At 39.8% G+C, this 15,450-nt stretch overlaps 1 protein-coding gene and 1 long non-coding RNA gene across 5 annotated transcripts in view; one reads left to right on the top strand and one right to left on the bottom strand.

Moving 5' to 3' along the window:
• LOC127359228 (chemokine-like protein TAFA-2) overlaps positions 1 to 15,450 on the bottom strand; it is a 60,760-nt gene that overhangs the window by 3,845 nt on the left and 41,465 nt on the right. The window contains exons 3-5 of one of the 2 annotated variants that reach the window (XM_051393110.1): positions 6,340 to 6,495; positions 3,276 to 3,400; positions 2,616 to 2,672 (exon numbers count right to left, since the gene is read on the bottom strand). In XM_051393110.1, the coding sequence (XP_051249070.1) occupies positions 2,643 to 2,672; positions 3,276 to 3,400; positions 6,340 to 6,495 (311 nt within the window). In that variant the 3' untranslated portion in view covers positions 2,616 to 2,642. The remainder of the gene's footprint in view (positions 1 to 2,615; positions 2,673 to 3,275; positions 3,401 to 6,339; positions 6,496 to 15,450) is intronic. The other variant, XM_051393111.1, reaches the window with a different exon arrangement.
• The window catches only part of LOC127359230 (uncharacterized), an 80,889-nt gene that overhangs the window by 32,530 nt on the left and 32,909 nt on the right, over positions 1 to 15,450 (top strand). For all 3 annotated transcript variants that reach the window (XR_007882621.1, XR_007882619.1, XR_007882620.1), the window contains one exon: positions 3,819 to 3,928. This is a non-coding gene — a long non-coding RNA (uncharacterized LOC127359230). The remainder of the gene's footprint in view (positions 1 to 3,818; positions 3,929 to 15,450) is intronic.

Genomic DNA, 15,450 nt, shown 5'->3' with positions numbered 1-15,450 from the left:
ATGGTAGGGTAGGAATTAAATAGATTAGTGTCAAGGAGAACATAGAATAAATTGTAGGAGGAGAAAACGTTCAGCATTCATTAGTCAGGTGCACCTGTAACTATGATATGAAAACCTGCCTGTGTTACAAACACACCCACCAGGCAAACAGTACTATCAGTCATGAGGGCTGTTGTCACTGAATATTCTCTGTAAAGTTGAACTAGAAAACTGCCCCAAGAGATAAACAAATCCTGTGACACAAGCTGACTAAATATGTCCTTTCCATAGGCAGGCTGGGTAACAGGCTACGGTAATTGCCGCAGTGTGAACATATCTCATATCAAAGCTTCTGTCTCTTCTTATGCTCCTCTTTAATTAGCAGATTAATGAAGGGATCATTTGGCTAGGAGGTCTCTCATTTTTAGCCATTTTCATGGGCTAAAATGACAAACCGGCAAACATTCAGGTCTAACTAAATAAGGTTAATGGCTAAAATGAAACTTTTCGCTGTTGTCTGTTAATGTGCTCTTCGCACTCTGCACTGAAGGGAGCCTCTCTCTGTTACACCGCTGTACGGCCACAGGTGTGTTTTTGAAGTTCAACAAGACAATCTAACTCAAACTGGCGGTTTAATGTCAGACGTGAGGTTTTGTTTTTCTTTGTCATATGTGATAGTAACTGGAATATTTTTAGGTTTTAGACTAATAAACAAAGACATTTTGAATACATCAAATATTTTTTAAATATATTATAAAAAAGAATAATTAATTGAGTAATGTATAAAGTTGCAGCACTAATGCGGATTTGATACTGGATTAGGGTTTGATAAAATGCTATCAATTCGCAGCCCTTCACTTAACATCTGAAACTAAACCGTGTAAATGTACTTTGTGTTAATTCTATACTATTTAAATTAGTTAACTGCAACCCCTAATACAACCTAATTGTTTTATTTGTTAATTTTTTATAGTTTATTATTAAAGCCACTTTGAATTTCTTTGAAGAAAATATTAGACTGACACACCCAAGTGGGACTATTAAATAGATACCATTGTAGGGGCAGATGATACAAAGAGACACACAGACCGAAGTGGCAACCCAAACAGTTCATGGAATGGGACAAACTCCTATCCAGGTGTACGTGGAAGGGCTTAAAACCAAGAATTAAATATTAAACTTCAAAACTTCAAAAGGAATATGGAGGAATGGGGCTCCCATGCTAACTATGATATTATGCAGCCCAGGTAAAGCCTCTGATGGTTCAGCACTGCTTATTTTGCCTGGGGGGAAGGAGTTAGAGCTGGCAATGACTTATGGGGTCCCACTTGAAGCCATTGTTTCCGATGAAACACTAGTCAAACAACTCTCTTGGACAGCGCAAAGGCAGTTATTAATCTCTCTTTAAGATCCGGCAAGAGGTTGTGCAAAATTGTGCAAGTTAAGATGGTGTCTTTTGATAGTGAATTTCCTCCTAATCTGATGGACAAAAGATTCAATATATGGGAAAGGAAAGGTATTACAGCTAACTGTACACTGATTCTGCAAACAAAACTGGTAATGCCCTCAGTATCATTTGAAAGAAGCTATAATCACATACACACAGTGCCTTTTAAAAACTCTCAGGAGGGAAGCACAAACCTGTCTGAGAGAGAAGCATTTAGTTTCCCTCAAACTAAGACTTCCATATTTGTCCAAAGTAAATAGTGAGATCTGGTGTGTGCGGGATGAAAAGGGATCGACACATTTAAAATGAGAAGAGAAATACAAAGAGTGTTGTAAACAGCAGTCCTCGCCATTGTTGGATCTCTATTCTCCCTCATCCCACTGGGATAACTGTGTGTGCTGACGTCACTTTCTAGGATTTCTGTGTTTACAAGTCCAAAAGACACAATTTAAACTGTTGCCTCTTGCTGCCATTTGGGGGGCTGTAAATGTGCAAATTTAAATGCTGCAACATTTTTGCATGTCAGACACCGTTTGTCACTGGGAGATTTGCTCCAGACTGAAAGACCGTATTCCCTGCTGTGTACCCAGGGCTTTCTAGTAACCACTCACTGCTTTGTTTACACTTTGAATTCTCAAGGTGCTTCCAGTCTGTATAAATGCATTTATGATACAGAGCGACAGAGGTCAGTATAGCTGGAGGTAGCAGGTTTATGTTGTGCAGTTTTCCCAAACGCTCAGAAGAGGTGAAGAAGAGGCCTGACCCCCCCCCCACCCCCCACACACACACACACACACACACACACACACACACTGTTTCAAGCAGCCTGCAGAAAGATTTGAAACTTAAGAAACTTGTTTTGCTAGCTGAGTTCAAAGGTGTGTGAGATAAATAATAAATCCGCTGGGTAATGCTGATGCTTTGAACACGTTGTTGTTGCCTTTTTGGCTCGTACACGTATTCTCATTCGAGTAGTTCCACTACTGGGAAATGTGGTTAATAATACCAGCTCTGTTTTAATGAAAATGTGAGGTGCCACTATACTCTATATTGTATGCAATAATGAGACACATCAGTGATCCCTGTTGGAAATGTCTTCGTATTTTTCAATTGGAAGTTAGAACCACAATGAATAAAGACCTTCAGTTAAACCTTCAAATATATAAAAAAAGCAAAACAGATTTAATACCTGGACTCTGTTGTGAAGCATCTGACGTTACCAAAGCTGGTCTCTGTCCGCAGAAATCTTTCCAGTCATCCATGTTAGAGAAGACAACAAAAGAAAACATATGTTTAACTTTCAAGTCCTTAATTACCAAAGTCAATTTTCAGACAACACCAGACTTTCAGGCCTGTCTCAGAACCCCCGGACCACTAAAAGAAAAACAAATTATATATATAAATATCCCATTTTGAGGTCCCGACAAGTCCCTGAATCAATAGCCCCAGGCTCCAGGCTCCCGGCTCCAGGCAGGTGTGGTGCGGCTGGTTTAAATAATTAAGTACATGGAGAGAGACAGAACTGAAGTCTACGGGTCGTCATAACACAGTGAAGGATACGGGCATCATGTTACAACGTTAAAAGCAGGTAATTGGAGTGAGTAATTGGCCAGTTTGGGTGCTCAAAGTGGCCTGAAAGTGCTAAGGAGACATGGTAGGCCATTGATTACAGCCCCCCCGGGGGTCCAAGCACCGACTGCAAACATTAGCTGTTTTAGGCAAGGGCGGGGCAGACGACTGTAACAGAAGCCACAGCCTGTTGACCTTGAAGAGTTGAAGTGTGCGAGGTCCGATTCAACAGGTTTGAATATGGTATCAGGAAAGCAATAGGTTTTTTTCTTAAACTTACCTTAGTAGTTTTGATCTTGTTCCCTGTAGCACAGCTCCAGCCCTTCAGATCAGGAAGAACTTTGCATTCCTCTCCGTCAAGGCACGGATGCATCTGACACCACCACTTCTGCTCCACTATGGAGGCTGGTAAAGAGACGTACCAAATGATGTATCAGAGAGCAAATATTCAGAATCTTCTTTGTTCACGTTGTAGACCTAAATGCCAGCGTTAATTACCCCAATGAAAACTATTACGAAAAATATTGGTTGACGTCTTGTTTTTTTATAGGATAAAAACCAGATACAAAATTAAATATAAAGTAATTTAACTATTGTTTTTAATTAAAATGCTGAAGTTATTCATTACGATTGTTGCAAACAAATAAAAACTAAAGGATAATGTGCAAGACAAACTAATGGGTATTGTTTATCTCATTCAACGACCTGCAAGCATCTGCAAAACCACACATGAAATCACACATTATGTGGTCCCGATCGTTAAAACTGTAAGTAACTGTTTTATTTTATTTAAATTTTAGGACATTTTGTGTTTATGTTTCAGGAACTCTGCCCTGACGTCATGAGCCTGAAATGAGGCGTCTCCTCAAATACCAATCCAATCACCATAGCTGCGTCTGATCAAGTCATGTCCCATTTTGACAGCTGTCTCAGGTAAGTGGTGTAAGATGTACTTTTTGACTGGCAACATCACTAAATCTATTTTGAGTATTCCAACACACAAGGTGCCGAGAGCCTTGTGATAAATGTCCTCGTGTTCAAGATGGGAAAAGACTCGAGTCATATGAGGGGAAACCTTCAGCTGCAGTGAGAACCTCCTCAGTTGCCTCCATAAAAGAGGGCATTAAGCTTCTGCTACTCCATTGTACAAGACATCATTTACATTTGGCATATTACAGAGGTCATTATCTATGTTCCACATCCCCCTCCACCAGCATTAGTGTTCTTCCTAATGAAGAGGACGGTTATTATAATCCACACATAACACCGGAGCCTCACTAGACCAAATTGCACAGAATGGATACTTTTATGACATGAGGGAATCAATTTGTACCACACAGCCATGGTTATAGCAGCGCTGTGGTGGAAAACATAGCATCAGGTCAACTGCAAGCAGATGGTGGTTGTGTAACAGCAGCTATTAAAAAGCCACAAAAGTTTCTCATGAAATGAAATGGGAGTATTGATAACCAAACATACATAATGTGTATGGGATACATTTCACTTAACAGCTAATGATGCTTTAACAACACAAAGGCAGCTCAGACTGACAACATCTGGGAGCAAAAAAATAGCTTTATACTTTCATTGATTTTATTTCTTTATTGTAGCTGTAAAAAACAAATCCTGCAAATCTTTACTTTGACCTTGAGCTCATATGTAAAAATGATCAGAGGGGTGTTTTTTATATTTTAGAAAGACTTGAAAGTCAAGTGTGTCTTTAAATCAAGTTAAATGTTCAGTCAAGTTCCTCAATTACAGTCGTTCCAATATTAAGACTACAGTGTTATGGAGTGTCTTTGAGTGTGGCCAACGCATGTAGTTCTGGCATTAATAAGACATTAGCTAGTTCAAACAGTACAGCAGATATTGAGTTGTGATTTTGCTGTTAGAACTGCCAGGTTTGGTTTCCTGTTTTTCAGCAAAGGCTGTGGTAAGATTGTACTTAGATATTGATGCTCAGCATAACTTTGTCCCTCACGTGCAAAGGGTCGCCTTCTGGGAAGGCCGCCATGTTGAATCACCATGTTTCTACAGTAGTCCAGAACGCACAAACCAAACACTAGCTCTAGCTCGGGCCTTCTGCGTTTTTCATGAGTATTGCTGCTGTCGTAGGCACACGCTTTGAAGGCGAGGAGTTGGTAAATGTGTGACACCCAGTTAGTGATTCTGCTAAGCTTGAAAGCGCTGCTCCATCTAGAGGAAAACAATGGCTCAGTAACGGCACACAAGTTTCACCATGACTGCCATGATGTAGTAGTAGTTTTATAATAAAGTTTGCCCTTTAGGATTTCTTTACTTCTATCACAATGTTTTGGCTCATGAGCACCAACAGGATGTGCGTTCAAGTCAAAAGTCACTATACGATCAAGACACTTTTTTAGAAACTTTATTCAGTGACATTTACAGTTTTTTCTGTGGCTACCTCTCTAAATTACGCATTCAAATCTATTCAAGTTTTTTCAGATGTCTGGAGGTTCATTTGTCTTCATATAAAGAGGAGATTGTCTCACACAGAGTGGAGCTAAAGGTAATCCCTGGTTGTAGAAGAAAGAATAATTAAAAGGTTAAGTGCTGATCATTTTTTTTCTGAGATCACCCGTGGAGCTTTAAACTGAGGCCAGTGGCTCACAGCTCTAATTTGCAGAAAATGTCAATACTGAAATGTCATGGAATAGGTCAAACACAATCGGGTCCAGTGTTTAGCTAGAAACCCGCGCTTTTCAGACCAAAGTGAAGCAGCCACTTCAGCTGAGTTGGAGGTCTGACACATTAGCATGCTAAGAGACCCTCTGGGTCATTGACTTTACAGTCTGCAGTGGACAGCGTCACATTCATAGGTGATTAAAAAACCCTTCAGTAGCCTTTTTGTAAGGCCCCTGAATTCCCCAGACTGTATTCACTGGGTGCATACAGTCTAATATAGCACAGTGACGTCAGCCCAAAGAATGAAAGTACTAGCAATGCTGCTACTAATGTTTTTATTACTGCTTGTGTATTTCTTATCCTGCCATAGTAATAATTAGTATTAGCACTATTACTGTTACTACAATATTATTGCTGATTCCAAGGCTTCTGTACAGCATTAAACCATGCAGTTGTAATCTTCTAAAACAGCAACCTGTAACATTTTATAAATGATCTCAGACTGCTTTACTCTTACTATATGTTGCTCCCCTGACAGCATCTTCTAGAAGAAATTACACTCAAGTGAGTTAGTGTGTGCTGAAGCACTTATTGGCAATCTCAGCAAAACTAAACCTCAAGATTTGTGGAAATGAGTATCAGCAAATAAAAAAGAAGAGAAAACAAGATAGCCCATGAAATATTCAGCTGGAGCGTACCATCTACACAAGACGGGGCGGCTCTGGTGGTGCCGGCCACTTGCCCGGGAAAGCAGGAGCACTTCACAGTTTGTGACCGCTCCTCAATCTTGTTCTTGTTGCAGCAGCGATGCAACGCCACGACTTCACAGGTTCCTGTTCGGACATGGTGCGCTGCTGGAGAAAAGACAGGAAAGATGGCATAATCAGAAAGGATTCCATCCAGCGGCGGTGCTATGGTTATTATCATCATCTGCACACACACACACACACACACACACACACACACACACACACACCACACACACACACACACACACACACACACACACACACACACACACTGCTGGCCTTGGATTGAATCCCTTAAGAATATCTCTCTTGGGTCTCTATTGCCTGCTCTGTATCCCCCTCATCAAGGAAAAATTACCAAGGAGAACAAACTACCAATTTCCTTAAAAGGGGCCTTTTATTATAGAGGGTTCAATTTTCTTCTCCTTATATGCATATTCTTTTTAAAGTATAATTTAGTTTGAGTGACCTAAAGGTTTTCAGGTTGAATTCTGGTTCATTGTCTTTAAATATGAGCAATTTCCTTATTCAAAATTAAATGAATGTACACCTATTTAATTTTCCACTTCCATAAAGTTGGGGGACTCATAGAAGACCAACTGACTGAAAACAAAGAATAATCGAAGCAGCCGAGGCAGACTTTTAGTTTCCAGTTTGGTTCAAGCTCCAAAAAAATCCCATAATGCAACCAATAGCCTCTTCATGTACCCAAATACCCAAACTCCACGCCACCACTTTGTAAGCTTTTTGTTGTATGTTTGTACTCTCCCAGCCCAGGCCAAGATAGCTCTGATGACATCACTATGACATCATCAGGTTATTTTCTTGACTTGTGGAAGCTCCTCACGAGCAACAGAAGACATTATACTGTAATTACACTATACATTATAACTGTTTTCGCTGGCTGAGTGCTACTAACCATGACTGATAAACTGATGTTAATGTGTAAGATCAGTGGAGTATTCAATGTTTCCCTCAGAATTGTTTTTTCTGGGCTTAAAACCTCGGTAAAAAGGTATTAGTAAAGCTTCAAACATACTGGAACCTACCTCCTATCTCATAAATTCCCATGTCTTAAAGGCACCTTGTGGAGTTTTTGACTGCTAGTAGCACTATGGAGCAATGTTTTAATGAGTGTATCCCCGTTTTGTTTGTATCATGTACACCTGCTGATAGTTTGACACTATTCCACTGATTGACTGTTGATGGCAATAACGGACAAAGAACGGTAGCAGTGGGCCCAAAAAAAGCAAGCTAATAAACGATAGCCTGCAAGTAAAAATGGATATAAAAAATGCAGAATTTAAATGATAAAAAACAAATGTTTTGAGGAAGAAGATGTATTCAGCACACCATCACGGTTATTTTCTCAGGCTCCAGAGGGCTCCCTTCAGAGCCGCAGAAGACACTGAACAACTGTTTTCACAAGCAGCAGTACACTAACCAAACTAACCGGCATGTGTAGAATTGTTGTGTCCCTTTTTTAACATTTAGGAAGATGTAGTGGCAGAAATGGATATGATATAATCATAGGTATGTTTTCATTAGTAAATAACCTCCTGAAATCACAACAATTCTTATTTTTATCTATAGAAAGAGCCTTTTTTATTTACAAAGGGAGCGGGTCCTCTTCTTCGGAGTCCGCCGTGTTGAACTGCCATCTACAACAGCCCAGAACAGACAAACCAAACACTGGCTCTTTTTGTGCAGAGTTTCGCCGCCACCCTACTTCCTCCTACATGCTCAGAAAGTGAACGGTATTCAGGTGGTTGCAATTTACCTCATCACTCGATGCCACTAAACCCTACACTGGTCCTTTAAGACCAATCAGTGGTATCAGAAGTTTAAGCAGTGTAGTCGAGGTACCCAATCAGGACCTGACATTGTAAACAACAGAATCAGTGTATGTGATGAAAAAGGGTACCTTTTGAATAAATAATAACTCAAGTATGAGATGGTAATGATTGGAACTGATACCCCTCCAGATTTCCCACAACAAGCAGCAGCCCTTAAAAAAAAAAAAATAAATAAATAAATAAAAAAAAATAAAAATTCAGATATGTGAAGGGTAAAAGTGCAGTGCTGCACTATTTGGAGCCAATTTCCAGATCACGCTCCATTGTCTGAATTATTTAGAGCCTGAGCTGCTCCTTTCTCTTTTAATTGCAAGTGACATTTTCTTGAGGTGTCCTTCTGCTGAGATACTCACTGCTGCTGTGGTAAACAGTAAATCTGAATTGACTGCGTGAAACTGGTCCTAACCGTCTGTACTGTAGCGGCTCAACTAAACGCAGATAATTAGGTTTTCACCTCAGCCTGTTATATTGGTGGACAGCAACACTTTCCAGCTGCTGTAACAAGCAACTACTGAGACTAACAGTGATGGAATCAGCTGCTCTGCTGTGACTGAATGATATTAGATGTGACAAAGATTCTTAGCAACTGTTGAGCCTCACAATACCTCTGGGATTTACCTGTTACTTTTATTTATAACTCCGGAAACATGACTCATTAAAATTCAGTTTTTTCTCCTCCTACTGTGTGATTAGATAGCATCAAACATTTCCCTGATTGCTGCCGCTGGAATATATGAGCAAACGTCAGGCAGAAAAGTATAAAAAGTCAAATATAAGGAGTTTCGTTTGATAAGATGTCTGCAAGAACGATCCCACCCCTTCCTCATCAAAAATATAATGCAGGTAGTCGGCCAAAAGTTGCGGGGTGCTTACTCGTGCTCTGCCCCAAACAAGAAAAAATATTAAGGATAAACACACAGCAAGCCGAGCTGCTTTAAGATGTAAGAGAAGTGCTGCCAGTATCTCTCTAAAGGACATGCTTCACACTGAGAGGCTGTGGTTTGTCTGACTGGATTTGGAGTTCTACTTGGATGCCTACTCAGCTTCCCCTGCCAGCAGATACAGAGAAAAGCATCTCACTCGGGAATCAGTCGGCCTGCCCAGAGTCCAGCTTTAAATCCGCTGTGCTGCCACTGTGACAGACAGGATCCCTCCGGCCCTGGACACACGGCTACTGCGGTCGGAATTTGTGCCTTTCAAAGTTTTAATAAGACAAGCATGATGCCATGAAATTCAGATGGCAGGATTCAGGGGCGACCTGGTGGCCTAGTGGTTAAGAAACATAACAGATGCGTCTCCAGTTTGATTCTGGCCGGGGACTTTTGTTGCATATTGTTCCCTTTTCTATCTACCCGTGTTTCCTGTCTGCATCTCATCTGTCACTGTCCAAAGAAGGCATAAGGTTAAAAATAAGAGTATCCATGCATACAAAATGAGAGGAGAGGGACACATAACTAAAAAGTGCAAGTACATTATATGGTTGAAAGTAAGTGACTGTACTTTAAACTCAGATGTCCCAGTTTTATAGTGACTACAAGGTTGGGACACTTTTTGTATAACCTGGACCAAAAACAACCTCTAACAACTGTATGGAATAGGCCCAATGGTGTTGGTCGGTCTGTTGGTCTGTCCGTCCACTACCGGTCCAGACTTAAAAAAACAACCATCAGATGTTTTCCCAGACAATGAGCCCCACTGACTTTGATGATACCCTTTTTTTATCCATGTCCCAGTCTGGATTAAAATGATATAATGCATAGAAATATACCGTGGGCGGCCACTGTGCAGTTTCACCATTTTATATATGGAGATGTATTCTTTGTATAATGACAGTTGTCCTCAAAATGTATATGTTTTTTTTTTTTTTTATCTCAATACAAGTAGGTGAACATGATAAACATAATATCTGCTAAACATCAGCAGTTAGCATTTAGCTCAAAGTACCGCTCTATCGAAGTACATCCTCTCAGACCTGCTAGCATAGCTGTAGACTTAGTCTTTATAATTAAAACCAAACTAACCAAGTCATCTAAACCAGACAATAACCCTGCCTAAACTGAACTTTTTTTTTCCCAAGAAAAAGGTTCAACAACCATGAAATAATAAATTGACATTATTGTTGTCCACTTTAAATATTATTTATGACAACCATTTTGACTGATATGATTTGAATAAAGATCATGTAGACAAAGTAGAAGAGCAAACAAAAAACGAGCTGTATTATCTTTTTTTTTTTTCAAATAAATGTCATAAAAGAAACAGAATTAGCATCATGGATGTCTGAAAAACAGAGCCAGGCCCTACGGATAATTTACTACAGGTTTGTTTTGACTCAGTTGTACAGTTATAAGGTAAAAAGGAAAAGGGGAATTCACATTTGAAGATAATTTAATCTCCACTTACAAACAAAAGGCCTCAGGCATGTTTCATTGCTTTGTCTGCAGGTAAAAGGGGGAAACCCATAAAAAAAAAAAAGAACTCCCAGGAAAAAAAAAAGGGAAAAAAAAAAAAAAAAATTTTTTTTTTTTTTAATTTTTTTTTTTCCCCCCTTCAAAAAAAAAAAAATCCTCCTACCCTTGGCCAGTGCAAGCTTTGAATACATTTTAGATATCACAGGGTATACAATGGTGTAATTGTCTACACTCTGGGTCAATAGTAGTTTTGGCAGCAGGAAAACTGTCATGAAGACTTAATATCTCACAGACAAAGTGAGCAGACAGGTGTGTGCCCCCCCCCAATGGGGCATTCACACGCGTGGAGGTTGACACTATTCCCCAGGTTCCCTTCAACACGGGCTTGCTGGAACTCAACTAATGCTTTTGTAAAAGTTCTCCTGAGTGGAAAGGTCTGATGTTTCTGTTTTGATGACACTCATCAACAGATTGTGTTTGAAAAATGAAGACATGCTGTTTGCATCAGGCGCTTGAGTTTTCAAAAACCCGCACCCAGCGAGCCAAAGCGTCAGTCATCTTGCCAAGAAAGAAAACCTGTTTGAAAATATAACACTAATCAGAGCATAAAGTATGTGTTACAAGGCAAAAACCAGACTGAATCAACTGCAGTGACCAACAAGCTGATGTTTTTTTAGGACAAAATGATTAATAGAGGATAGAGGATAGAAGTGCAAAGTAACGTCTGACTTTGCTTTGCATACTGTGCTGTAAGTACAATATATCTGCACGGTCCAATATGACACATTATCACTGTTACTAACTCAAACAAAATCATCTGAAACATAGACCTCCTCAAAATGTATATTAAACGCTCTGTAGGCTCATTTAAAGATACATAAACAATTAAGCAGTCTTTTAAATGGCTAATCACCACAATAATCTTTTGGCCATATTTTAAACCCGTTTTGCTTCCATTAAAATGGATGATTAGTAAGTTTGGCTATGCTATATCTACTGTTTGTTGACAGGGTGTAGCTCAACTAATGACTCAATGATTTCTTGACTAGGTACTAAACGCTCTCTCCAAAACCCTAATTTGAAGATACATTTATTACAAGATGTTATAAAACATAAATAATGGAGTTCTGGAATGAACTGAGGTATCACTCTTAGGAAACATATTCTCTCCTCCTTCATTAATGATCCCTTTCTATGATATCTTTCTCTTATACCTGCTCTGTGCTTTTAAAAATCCTTTTACTTCTGGGATTTCTTCTCCTAGCACCTGTCTGTTACACAGTCATAATGTAGTCACATAGCAGGAATACTGCGCAGCCACTCTGAATGTGCTCAGTCTCATAAATTCCTTGGTTGTAAGTAAGTTCCTCTATTAAAACATTGTACAGTTATGAGGTTACTGGTATTTATTTGAATATTTCCATTTCTATTGAAATTAAGTTATTTTGCCCCCCCAAAAAAAAAATTAATAATTTGCTGTCCCCATTTTGGGAAAATTAGCTTTAACCAGCAGACATTTAGGAAAGTTACTACTGAAGGACAAGTCCGGTACATTCCCTTTTGCAAAGACCACAACATGTTGTTTAAGTTAAGGTGAACCCCAACAGCAGCTTGGAATAAAATGTGGATGAGATCCTGAGAACTAATGCTGGCTATCACACAGTATTATGTGTTTACCAGACATTTGTTCCTTGCAGTGAATCCTTTGAACCAAAGATGCTCTCAGCGAGAAGTGATGGGCCATTTCTCTCCGTGCAGTGCTGAAATTACTCTTCTACTCTGCTTCAGAAGCTTTTACACAGTGGTCTCTGGAGATGGAGAAGAAACTTCAATTGATGCATACTTTGTATCATTCATGAAGCTGTTGTGAATGATAATGCAATCATTGCCTTGCTGTATACACAGCGTGGTGTGTAGCCAGAAATACCACCTTTCATATAGAAAAATGATCTCTGACGATGAGCTCACTGAGTGTAATTCCCTCTGTGCAAACCTACATAATGAGGTGTAGAACGATCGTGTTAATAGTGATGAACAGATTTTCCCCCTCAAACTATTTGTTCCTTTGTCAGTAGCGGTTAAGCAGAGTGACAGATGAGGAAACGCTTTAGTCAAAGTACAATCTTTCAGCCACAATTACAAATCAGATTCAGGGAGCCAAACTCAATGCAACTGTAAATACTGAGCATCGCCGACTGTTAGTTACTGCTCTCTCAAGGGTGCAGGCAGTGTTTTCCTTTTCTTGGCCAGATGCTTCTTATGCACCATATAATTCATTTTTATTACAAAGTGCTGAAAGTCTAAGGTGCAGAGCAAGCAACAATCATTGATGCACAAGTCGCACATCGAGGTCATACGTCAGCAACATTTACAACAGTAAGGAAAGCACCTCTTAACTGAAACTACACCACCTGAGTGCTACATGTCTAAAAATACTGAGGATGAACCATCAAATATATGTCTTTTCACTCAGGTTCAAGTTCCCCCTCAGAAACCTGTGTGCTTTGATTCTCGCTAAGTGGTTTCCCATTGTGGACGCTGAAATTCAAGGCTGTAATGTGTCTGCAGGGATCACGCTATGCAATTTGAAGGTCAGAATTTAAACTCTCTACACCCATTTGGGCAAACAAGGTATGAAGGTACTGTGTCCACAGACGAGCTGCGTTATAAAAGTTAGGGGAGATGTATCCCTGCCATCTTTCTGATGATGTAAAGCTACATAACTGATTTCTGTATTAATTTGAGCTCATGTCGCCTCTTCACTGAGGATTGCTCACACGTGATGCTCACATACAGTATCTTTACATGTCACAACTATGCTCAGCAACCTGTTGACTGTGTTTTTTTTTAGTTTTTTTTTTTTGTAATTTTTTAAACATTTGCGGTCTTCGCATTTTACTCCTTTTCTTTCCCAAACTGGAAAAGGCAATTCCCTGTTTTGCTGTTTGCTTAACACCACTTTTGGCCTGGGAAGTGTGTAGACAGCCAAGCTGATCTTTGCAAAAAGAGCATGATGGTCAGATTATTAACAAAGATAGAAAATAAGAAAAAAATCATCCACACCCATTCAAATGATTACCTTTTTATCATAAAATACTCAATACTTTTACTTCTACAGACGAAAAACCTTTTAAATGTTACCATTTGAGAAGGCAATATTTGGTTGAATTGCTCACAAAAAATGTGCAACCTGTGCTAAAAGGGTCACAAGTTGACATCACTTTAAAGCCTCTAAAGTCTAAAACACTGACCTAGTGCTTCCTGCTATTTTCTTTGTTTTTGGGTCATTTTTTTGCTTCTTTTAGACAGTGGACAGCGAGCAAGAATTGAGGGGACAAACACAAAGACATGGTCAAATAGTGCTGGCAAAAAACAAAATATTTTATTAAGTGTTATGTACTGGGTCTGCCCCAGCACATGCGTCAGCATTGTGGTTGTCTGTCAGAAGTTCTGTCATAATTTCACTTTTTCTCCAGTTTTCAGTCAAACTATTTAGATCTTGGTTATTTTTAACGATATATTTTAACTGGCTGATGGATTTTAGTCATTGGACGTCTGGATCTTAAGTTATCAGAGAAACAAGCTGAGCAAGCAGCTCATCCTTTGTCTGCCAAACAGCATTAAAAAAATAAGGTGAAACTGCTTTATTTTATGTTTGTACAAGCACAGGAAAGCCGGTTCAAAGGATTGATTACAGTAGATGCTAATAAAAAAAAAATCAGGTGTCCCCACAGCTGGGACAGAATCCTGTCTAACTCCTGTCTCTGCTCTGCCTGCCCTCTAGTCAATAAAGGACAAGCACAAAGGCAAACAGAATAACCACTGAGACTTTTTAACTCGGTGTTGTAAACAGCCACAGTAATAAAGGACAGACTCCTCTTTGCAGTATCACTGTCTGACAAGAAAGCGCAAAGGCAAACCTTCTTTCTTCACATATCAGAAAGGAAAATAAACTGAATTTACATAACTGTCAGAGAGTAGAAAAGCATATTTGATGGTGCAAATATGATCCCGTCTTTGCTGACACAAACCGGATATTTCAAGAAGTGAAAGCTCATATGTGCATTAGTAAATCAACTTGCCTGCTTGCTGAAATGAACTAAATTCGCCCTGCTTGTCAGGGAGTAGGCTTAGTTCTCCTCTTCTTGTGTTCTCTGGCAAGAAATACATTTTCTCTATTTTAGACGTGTTCTGGGTTCATCTCATCCCTTGAATGATAACAGGTTTACAGCAACAGAAATAACACCCAGGGGAAATTAGGGGGCTGTGGTGGCTATCAGAGAGAAATTGAACGCATGCGAGATTATTCTGATCCACTTCCTGCTGAAATGATGAGCGCCTTGAGTGGGGATCGCTGCCAATCAAAGCCACGCACATCAAAGCGCCGCGCTCCCGTCTAATTGGTCGACAAAGAGAGGAGAGGTACGCGCGATTTCTATCATTCTCACAAATGGACATCCTGTCCGGCAGCAGCAGTGCCTGCACACCACCAATTACCTGAGGCTGTGTATTGTCAGTGGGACTCCCAGTGATGAAACATGTGGGTTGGCCTCTACTTGTAATGTTGCTGAGTTGCCATAATTGATCTCCCTGGGTTTTACTAGTGACGACTCGACAACACTTTTAATGAGGCAAGGGTAGACGAGTTTGACTCATACCTCCAAAATAGCTGTTTCAATCCAATTACCCTGCAATTCACTACTGTGACATGTTATTTGTGATGCTGTGTAGTGAGAGATTCCTTTCCAGACACCTCGTATGAGAAGCAGGAGCCACTGTGACAGCACTCCCTC

Source organism: Dicentrarchus labrax, unplaced genomic scaffold (assembly GCF_905237075.1).
Source record: "Dicentrarchus labrax unplaced genomic scaffold, dlabrax2021, whole genome shotgun sequence".
Classification (NCBI taxonomy): domain Eukaryota; kingdom Metazoa; phylum Chordata; class Actinopteri; family Moronidae; genus Dicentrarchus; species Dicentrarchus labrax.
Note: the sequence above shows the minus strand (reverse complement) of the source record. Positions and strands in the feature narration are given on the sequence as shown.